This window comes from Gymnoscopelus microlampas (assembly GCF_963454915.1).
Source record: "Gymnoscopelus microlampas genome assembly, chromosome: 5".
Taxonomy (NCBI): domain Eukaryota; kingdom Metazoa; phylum Chordata; class Actinopteri; order Myctophiformes; family Myctophidae; genus Gymnoscopelus; species Gymnoscopelus microlampas.
The window spans coordinates 3,180,329-3,191,063 of record NC_139942.1 but is presented as its reverse complement, the minus strand read 5'-3'; the positions used below and the strand labels follow the sequence as shown (position 1 = coordinate 3,191,063).

At 41.3% G+C, this 10,735-nt stretch overlaps 1 protein-coding gene across 1 annotated transcript; it reads right to left on the bottom strand.

Annotated features, from left to right (window-relative positions):
* Positions 1 to 4,759: 4,759 nt before the first annotated feature.
* On the bottom strand, positions 4,760 to 10,170 carry LOC311044828 (chymotrypsin A-like; the record flags this gene model as incomplete). Its single annotated transcript, XM_084056644.1, has 8 exons — positions 4,760 to 4,891; positions 5,517 to 5,674; positions 6,035 to 6,174; positions 6,581 to 6,758; positions 7,023 to 7,107; positions 8,012 to 8,091; positions 8,404 to 8,449; positions 10,166 to 10,170. 8 exons carry the CDS (start codon positions 10,168 to 10,170, stop codon positions 4,885 to 4,887), a joined length of 699 nt encoding a protein of 232 aa, XP_083912770.1. The 3' UTR covers positions 4,760 to 4,884.
* Between the last annotated feature and the right edge of the window lie 565 nt (positions 10,171 to 10,735).

Sequence of the window (10,735 nt, the reverse complement as noted above, 5' to 3'; positions counted from 1 at the left end):
TGGGACCGCTCTCACCCTTTCTCCCCCAGACAAGAGCTGTTCACACCTCAGAGACCCCCTGCATTGGCCCGCCGATCGTCATTGTTCTATTTAATGGCTGATTTGGATTTCACTGTCCGCCTGGTCAAGGGACTTCTCTCCTCTAGGCCTACTAGTAATGAAATAGAAATAACTACTGCTTTGTCCCCATAAATCTAACCACTAAATGTTGTATTTCTGTTCTGAGCAATGGGTTTGCTTCTCTCTCGCGCTCTCGCTGTCTCAGTGTTGCCATGTCTGCTTATTATAAGCGACTTTGGGCTTGTTTTTGTATTAAGTCAAAAGATAAAAACATTGCTCTCTGTCCATTAGATAAATTGTGCGGACAACTCGCTTGCTTTCGACATCAGGGCATCTCTCTCTCTATCTCTCTCTCTCTCTCTCGCGCTCTCTCTCTCACACACACTCAGACAAACACACCGCATGCAGTAAGATTTTCATAGACCTGTCTGCTTATTTCTGTTGCAAACACATTTGGCAACGCTGCCTGCATGTAACTAATGCTGCGCCAACAGATCTGATCTACAAGCAGAGGGCACGTCAGGCAGCGGCTGTTTTTTGTTTGCAGATCAGACATTTAGCGCAGGAGTAGAGCAGGAATGAGCACATTTGTGGAACATAGCGATGTGTTCACTTGTTGCGCTGACATGGGGAGGAGAGGAGACGCTTTTGTCAGCAACGTGGACAGCTGATATGGAGAGCTTTACGCTCAGGCAATAATGTGAATAGTATTATTATGAATAACAATAATATTGGTTTGAAGAGTTTAATGTGATGCTACAGATCGCGCAGTTTTCCACGCTTTTTTAATAAATATTTTACATACAGGATCTGCAGTTACCATTACAAGTTAGCCTATGATGTTTCTGCCTGCCTATATAATGTGAGCTCACTGAGAAGGGTGGAATTGAAATGTTAATAGGTATTTAAAAGACAATGGAGTCCCCCGCTCTGCCCCGGAGCGCAGGGGAGAAGGTGTCGGGATAGTCTGAAGCCAGAGGGGAGACACTGACCAATGGAATAGCAGGAAACAAACAGTCTTTGTGATCGGAACTCAGGCTGCGTCTGGGATGGGCTGACGGCCGTCGTGGGAGTGTTAACTAATAGATCATCAATCCTAGCAATGTACATTCCCTTATATACATAGCAGCCATTCAGAATATGTGACAGAGTTTGAGTAATTGGATTGTGGTCATGGTGCAGACAATGAGAAGGAAACGTATTAGGAAACCACAGAGAAAGATTGAGTCTGGTTGGAAGGACCTGTAATCTGGTTTTGACTTTAAAGGTGATTACTGTATATATACAAGATACATCGGTGCATTAGCTGGTGACATATGTGCCCTCTTGGGGTTCTTAAAACACCTCAAAATGAAAGAAATTTTGAGCAGCTATGATCTATTTTTCATGACTAAATAATCGTTTTAACCAAGCTGTCAAAAACAGAGTTGGCCGTGATTTTTTTTTCCTCCTTCTCAACCGGCAACGTATTCAAATAGAACAGTGTTGTGTTTACACCCAAATGACAGCCGCGACTATTTATTTTTTGTATAATGTATCAGAGTGCAATACACCTCCCAACCATTAGGGGCGCGAAGTTGAAAGCATAGGGACAAATTCGGAGAAAATGGCCACCGATCGGATTAAAATGCTTCTTATTGAACAATACGGAAGGTACGGGTACTTAGACTCGGGCGTTTTAACTTGTAACATGCGTGGCCGTGGGGTCATCACTTTATATATGAAATGTGAACGTTTATGTAGATGTACAGGTTGTAAATGTAAAACATTCTCAAACCAGGAACAAGTGGTTACATGACTGTCATGATTATGACAGTCTTGTTTCAGAGCTACAGCAGCAGTTGCCACATGTGGCCCATCAAAACAAAATACAGTGAATGCTATTACCTTAAAGCTTAAATGATTACCTACGACCGCACGGGCGACTGCACGGGCGACCGCAGGGGTAAACGTTTAGATAGTGGAGTAAAACACTTATGAAAAACACATCTTTTAAATACAAAATTCAACAATATAAAGTTGTATGACCCCCTCTGAAGCCAAAATAAAAAAACATGCCTTGTGTTTATAATGTAACGTTAGACAACATGAAGGTACAGTAGAGTTGTTTAAACTACTGAACTACATGTGTTTATAATATAACGTTACACAACATGGAGGTACAGTAGAGTGTTTAAACTACTGAACTACATGTGTTTATAATGTAACGTTACACAACATGGAGGTACAGTAGAGTTGTTTAAACTACTGAACTACATGTGTTTATAATGTAACGTTACACAACATGGAGGTACAGTAGAGTTGTTTAAACTACTGAACTACATGTGTTTATAATGTAACGTTACACAACATGGAGGTACAGTAGAGTTGTTTGAGCTTGTATATCGGCTATTTTCTAAAGATTTTTTATACATGTTGAACCTGTGAAGTATTCTGCACAATGAGTACTTTTACTTTTGGTACTTTAAGTATATTTTGATGCCGATACTTTTGTACTTTTACTAAAGTACATTTTGAATGCAGGATCTCTACTTGTAACAGAGTATATCTACATTGAGGTGACTGTTATAAAACATTAAGTGGTCACCTCTGTCTACACTGCCCTCTGCTGGTGACTCTGAATAGCATGCATATACATTAAATCACATGGTAGTTGGCTGTTAAAAATGTTTGGAGGATCAAAATGTGTCTGTATTGCATTTTATTTAAATGATAGTAAAGTATAATCCTTCAAGGTTCTGTCTGCACTACTAGGATGTTTATGTTTGAGCAAATGTATTAAGCTCTACTCCATGATCTCCTTTTCTCTCACCTTGATACGAGGCAATTAGCCTAAATAATATTCTCCTGAAGTTCACATTTAAATAAACATGGAATCAACTCTGTAGAGAAAGTTTGGGTGTCTCTTAAAAGAGCCTTTGGGTTGTTGGTAGATCAAGTCAGCATTATTAAACTCTGAAGCCATACGGCGTTGTGTGCTAATCCTAAATACAGTATTTACAGCAATTCAGCAAATCAGATATACCGTAATAAGAAGAGGCTCCATGTAAAATGAATGAGAACCACTGGTACACAACTGTACTGTAATAAGAAGAGGCTCCAAGTAAAATGAATGAGAACCACTGGTACACAACTGCAATTCAAAGATTTATTCATTCAAGCAATAAGCGATATGCATTTATCACTGTAAACAATGTGCACCTCAAGGACAAATACATTACATTACATTACATTACGGTCATTTAGCAGACGCTTTTATCCAAAGCGACTTACAATAAGTGTATTCAACATAGGTAGGGAACGAAAACTACTAATCACCAGAAGTTTTAAGTACATTTCCTGCAAAAACAAGCAACCAAGAGTATACCTAGCGCTAAGGTAAAAGTGCAATATATCAGCTACCTACTTTCTTAAACAGATGAGACAAAAAATGGCAAAATCAAATGAGCACGAGCTAAAACAAATAAGTGTATCGACTAAACAAGATCCAATAAAACAATACAAAAATAAAACAAGAGTTCGTACAACTAGTTAACAACAAGTAGGCCAGGCAAAGAGGAAGGATAGTGTTTCCTGAAGAGGTGGGTTTTCAGCCTGCGGCGAAAGATGGGCAGTGACTCTGCTGTCCTGACATCAGTGGGAAGTTCATTCCACCACTGTGGGGCCAGAACAGAAAAAAGTCGTGACCGTGTCGATCGACCAGAAGGACCGTTGAGTGGCGAGGGAGTCAGTCGCCCCGAGGTGGCAGACCGGAGTGGTCGGGCAGGGGTGTGGGCATTGACCAAAACCCGGAGGTAAGAAGGAGCTGTTCCTTTCACTGCTCTATAGGCTAGCACCAGGGTTTTAAACTGAATGCGAGCTGCTACGGGGAGCCAGTGCAGAGAACGGAGAAGGATAGTTGTGTGGGAGAACTTGGGGCGGTTGAACACCAGACGAGCCGCAGCTTTCTGAACAAGCTCCAGAGGTCTGATGGCTGATGCCGGAGCACCAGCAAGGAGGGAGTTGCAGTAGTCCAGGCGGGAGATGACAAGAGCCTGGATGAGCACCTGGGCTGTTTTCTCCGTGAGGAAGGGGCGAATCCTCCTGATGTTGTAGAGGAGGAATCTGCAGGACCGTGTCACTGATGCGATGTTAGCCGAGAACGACAGTTGATCGTCCAGGGTCACACCCAGATTCTTCGCAGTCCGAGTTGACGTCACCACAGCATTCTCAATGGTGATGGCCATGTCTCGGTGAGGACAGCCCTTCCCCGGGATGAACATCAGCTCGGTCTTGTCCAGGTTGAGCTTCAGGTGGTTCGTCGACATCACCCAGACATTTACATTGATCCTATTATTGATTGATGATGGTCCATTGGAAAATGTTTATTTTCTTTAGTTTTGTTGCATGTACAAAACTGTTACTTTTTCATTATTATTTTCAAATGGTGAAAATAGCCGATCTGCAAGCTCACAACGTGTCTCCCTGTGACACGTTGTGAGCTTGCAGATCGTCTATTTTCACTACTTTTGTATGACACTCTTGCATGATGAAGTAGGCCATACATTTTTGACAAAAACATAAAAAGTTGAAATATGAAGATACAAGGTTTCTGCCCGATTAGTCGTAAGGAGGTGGGGTGGGGTGGTCCTTGAGGTGTAGATGACAACTAAACATCAGTTTACAGTGTATTAGTTGTAGGGGGTGGGGTGGTCCTTGAGGTGTAGATGACAGCTAGAGTAACAGTTTACAGTGTAGTTGGCAGCGATGGTCCGGTTCATCAGGCGCGCAGATCAGTGATGTGGACGTACTGGACACACCAGGTAAGATGGTGATGCTGGAGGGTCACAGCCTGAAGGGACACACATACAGACAATACATTATGGTAAAACACTTCATTACTTCAATACATTATGGTAAAACACTTCATTACTTCAATACATTATGGTAAAACACTTCATTACTTCAATACATTATGGTAAAACACTTCATGACTTCAATACATTATGGTAAAACACTTCATTACTTCAATACATTATGGTAAAACACTTCATGACTGCTGTTTGAAATCAATCCAACCTACTACTGTTTTCTTAAATGTCATCATGATTTGAGTGCGTGTCTGTGCTTTGTGCTTTTATGGGCGATCCAGTTTAGAGGACCTTGTATTGTTAACTGTACTTCCATGTACTTTTCCCATGTATTTCTAAATAAAGTACTTCAATCAATCCAACTTCAATCAGTCAATGACTCTTATGATCCAGGTTGGTTTGTTATATAATCTTCTTGATTAGATACATTTAAATTTAAACACTTTCAACCTATTTTGGTCATGTGATCATAAGTGTAGATGTTCTAAAATGTATTGCATTTCATCACTGCAAACAGTTTCCACATCAAGGACCTAGGCATTTGCATTGATTGATTATTAATGATGGTGAAGATGACAGTTAGAGTAACAGCTGTTTGCAGTTTACTTGTCAGCCATGGTCCGGTCCATCCAGGTACGCAGTGCAGTGATGCGGGCCAACCCAGCAGGCTTGCTGTGAACGCCTTTCACGTCCCAGGAGGTCACACCAACCAGGGTCCAGGGTTCCATTCCGTTCTTACACACCAGGGGGCCTCCAGAGTCACCCTGAAACAACAAGCAGTTGTGTTATAACGTGTTTCATGTCCAAATGTCATCTTGATGTTTTCCTCTCTTTTTGCCAGACCTGAAAGGTATGGCCTACAAGAGCCTTTGTCACCATTTCGTCCATACATGGTATGTCCGGTTGTCCTTAAGTTTCTTCTGCATGGGTAAATAGGCATGGGGGACTACTCATGCTCATGACATCACTATTATGTCACAAGTACAAATACAGATGGTATATATACCGTAAGACACAAAGGGTTAGGCATAGACACAGGCTGACACGTCATGTGAAGTCCGGCTTAGCCTGGGTCTGGCAGAACCAGGTCTCCTGGTCTTGTTAATTAAGTGTTTGTCACTCACCTTGCAGGTTACAGCTCCAGAGGCTCCAGCACAGATCATCTGACTGGTGATGTTGAATTGGTTGAGGAAGCATCTCTGGCGGTCATCGTTGGTGAAGAGGGGCAGACAAGCCTGCCGGAGTTTGTCAGGTTTCTCATTAGCTGGAAAAATACACAGCAGTCAAACGTTAGGTTTGTGCTATAGACACCAATGTGCCACTGAGAATGACACATTGTCTTTAAATAGTTAGTGGCTGTCATGTCATTGTCCTTTTTGAGAAGAGGGCCTTTGATGTTTGTTAGAAACATTCAAGGTGATGACCAAAAACATGTAGTCGCTCTAACGTTGTTATTTTGCAGTTTGTACAGTTATATTCTGAACAAGATGTTTAAAACTGATAATAATTATTGAGAATTGTTGATTGATGTTGTTAGTCTGCTCTATTAGTTTTCTCAGCGTTAGCCAACTGACATCCTACTCTGTTCTAAATCATTGAAGTGACTGGTGAAATAGTCCAGTCACTGTGGCTGATGAATATAAAGAGTGTGTTTCCTGTCATTCACTCACTGTGGTTGCGGGTCCAGCCCCAGCCAGTGGTCACACACTCCGTGCCAGGAGGGAAGTTGTCGGTGTCAGCCAGACACACAGGGGTCACATGACTACTCATCTGGGCGGGGCTTTGCAGCTTGATCAGTGTGATGTCATAGTCAGAAGTGTTGGGGTTGTATTTGGGGTGCTTGAAGACCTATTAGTGACATTTTAACTGTTAGGATATGTATTTTAAAAAAAGAAGGAAAAAACAACAAACAAAAACATGTAGCTAGTTGATTGAACGTCTGCCTTTAACCACATTTTCCAATCTGGAGTCAGGAACATAAAAAATGTCCCCCCCAAAAAAGAGGGACAAAAGGTAATGGAGAGGACTGTGTACAGCACCCTGATTACACATGTGACAAAATTAATGATATTGCATCTCTATTATACATATATTACAAAACAGAGCACCTACCTCTCCAATGCTCCTGACATGGAAGTTGTTTGTGTTTCTGTCTGTGTGGTCGTGCAGGCCCAGGACTACTTCATGTTCAGATTCACTGAAAAGGTTTACAAATAAATAATGAAGAAAAGGTGGTTGGGGCTGCTTAACTCAGAGAGGTGAGAAAGAGTAATACCTGATTTATAAATAAAGTAGGCCTATTTTAACTGAGATCTGATTGGATCACACAGGCTCAAGTTTAGATCTAATTATAAAATGCCAGGAGTAAAGATGTACATGTTTTTCAAACTACTGAACATGCTGGAAAGTGTAAGGGCGGAGCTTATGGGTCACAGTGACAGATGTGTTCCTCATGAGTAGAGGTATATGTGTAAGCATGTTTCATGGCTGTAGGTCAAACATGACATATGCCTCTTCAAAGTTTGGATTTTCAATAGATTGCTCTAGCATCCCCTTTGGCCAATTGGAGTAAGTTTTTTTCTTTCTCAGCAGTGATTGGCATTCTACCATACTGCAAAGTTGTGTATACAATACGGTGACTACACACTGTGTGCTTGGTCCCCTAAAAATGAACAAGTAATGCTTGCTATGTTATCTTCTTAAAGGGCAAGACCACTTTGGTAGAGGTTTGGGTTGTGTAGTTACCTTGCCATGATGGAACTCCAAAGGTAGACAAGAAATCAAAAATAATTGCTCCATTGATTAGAAATTGATCATTCAAAATATGCCCCTCTTTGACTTACATTGTACGCTGAAACAGCTCTCAAAGTCACTCTTTTAGCAGATAAACGAACACAAACAAAGGTGATTCAGACAATATAGAACATCACCAAACCCAGTACTGTTTTTCTTTTGGCCCGGATGAAGTCACATATTTCACAGAATCCTGGCCCCTGACCTAAAATGGTTTTCACAGTCCTGCTGTATAGCCTACTGTATGCATGATAGATTATACTACATTCAGTACAGAGAGAGACATTATAATAGCTTGACTACTGTACCTGACATTGCAGTGGGCAGCAGTCACAACCCAGTTCTCCTTGATCAGTGATCCACCACAGAAATGAAAACCGGTGCTGTTCTGAATTCACATAGTTTTTTATTAGCAACAGTATGATTGATCTAACTTGTGATTGATTAATTAAGCCTATAGGCCAGGAGGCCTAAGACGCCATGCTGATGCTTGCTTGTTTTTATGCTCCGATCTCCCTCAATAAAAAGTCTATACTTCACCCTGAGTGGAAGTATGTTTCCCATTACAGTTAAACATGTGTCATAGTACAGAAAATATACCATAGGCGTTTCTCACTTCATCATTTAATAAATACAAGTAACACAGTAGATAGACAGGTGTGTGGATGATGACACAGAGAGTGATGTTGTATATATTTACCTGCAGGGACACCTGCCAGGGCCAGGAGTGAGGTTTAGCTTCCTCACTGTTTGATGATACCTCACCGTTTGATAATCCATCACGGGGACATCCACTGACCACTGGTTTGATGACAGGAACACCACATTCTGAAGGACCTACACACACACACACACACACACACACACACACACACACACACACACACGCACACGCAAACACACACACACACACACACACACACACACACACACACACACACACACACACACACACACACACACACACACACACACACACACACACACACACATGTGTGGTTAAAGAAAGGGGTGTGTGGTTAAAGCAAGGGGGTGTGGTTAAAGAAAGGGGGTGTGGTTAAAGAAAGGGGGGGGTGAAGTTAAAGAAGGGGGGGTTAAAGAAAGGGGGGTGTGGTTAAAGAAAGGGGGGTGAGGTTAAAGAAAGGGGGGTGAGGTTAAAGAAAGGGGGGGCGAGGTTAAAGAAAGGGGGGGGAGGTTAAAGAAAGGGGGGGCGAGGTTAAAGAAAGGGGGGGTCGCCTGTCTAATGGAGAAGTGATAACTCCTCCCATTTGGCTCCTGAAAGGTGAATTTTCAGGGCTGTTTTAAAGGATGCCAGCGATCTACATTTTTTGAGGGATGGGGTCAGAACATTCCACACCTGGGTGGCAGTGCTGTAGAAGGAGACTTTGCTTTTTGTTTTATGGGTGGGTGGTACCAGAGCGTTGTCTACGCTCCAACAAGGTCAACAAGGTCAATAAGCTCATAGCGCAGCACCGAGTGCATTATAAAAAAGATAATGGTTTATGTGGTTACATAGATGCGTTCCCGGTTTTAATGGGTTAACCCATTAAAACCAGTGTAATTTTAGATATCTTTAGCGATTCAAAAATAGCAGATCTACAAGCTCATAGCGCGGCACCGAGTGCCACGCTATGAGCTTGTAGATCTACTATTTTTTTAATCGTGAACATTTTTGCAATTCTTTGAATATATATATATATATATATATATATATATATATATATATATATATATATATATATACGTAAAAAATTTAGAAGACATTTGTACAAACATTCAAATATATACAAAGATTTGCACACATTTTCAACGATTTAAAAAAAATGCAGATCTACAAGCTCAGAGAGCGGCACTCTGTGCCGCGCTCTGGAGCTTGTAGATCTGCTATTTTTGAATTGTCAAAGAAATCGTAAAATGACACACAGATGAGTTAGTGGTGTTAGTGGATTGCAAAGAGCAGTGGTGTAAAGTAAGTACATTTACTCAAGTACTGTACTTAAGTACAATTTTGAGGTACTTTTACTTTACTAGAGTATTTCCAATTTTCTGTACTTTTACTTCTACTCCACTACATCTCAGAGGCAAATAATTATCCATGATTATGAAAGATAATTGTGGATTATTATTAATCATATAGTAATGTACTTTGTTTCAACTGTCCTGTTGGAGTAAGATAATGTTCCTTTAAGTTGAGTCTAGTGGAAGCTCAGCTGACCTTAGCAGGCCACAGTGGACCCCCCTTCTGCATACCAGAGTGGGGGCAGGCGAGATAAGGACAGGGTATCTTTAACAAAGCACATAGCAGAGGACCGCAATGGCTTGTGGGAAATCAGAACTGATCTGCCCTAAAGGAGGGTCTTATGTGAGAAGTTGATAAGATAGGTTGTCTTGGGAGAAAGCCTTCAGATTCGATTAAGCTGAGCAGGCCAAAGTATGGGATTTGGGCCATGACGCTTACTAACCTCATGGCGAGAGTGGATGGGCTAAAGTGAGTGAGAATTAACTATGTAACAAGTATAATTCTGATGTGTTCATAATGGGATGAGGATTCACGTCCTTTAATATTGTTGTGTTATGTGTTTGTTCTCTTACAGGTTTAATAACCTAACCGGTCTGTCTAAGTGAATGTAACTAACGTCTGTTTATAACCATAGACTAACGCTGACTTAATGAACCAGCAGCGGTCTATCTGTAACTGACCATGTATCTTATGTATGCTTTGTAGTATTAGAGTACTAGACTAACGATTTATGTATGTATTATGTGTAATTTAGTAAATAAACATCTAAAAGACAAACTGGTTCGAGTAATTAGCTTAAACTCTCTCCACTCTTTCGACCGCCTTTTCATTGGGCTTAGCGGTCATAGCTTAGCTGCTCAACGCAGAAAGTATGAGACGCTATAAAAGTGAACAGTTATTAAACTTTAGTAGTCCCCGGAGGGGACTTCTTTCAGTTTAAGCGGCCTTTAATAAGGGCCTCCGTGTTATACAGGGGTATAACACAGTACTAGTTTGTCTGAGAGGGACAACT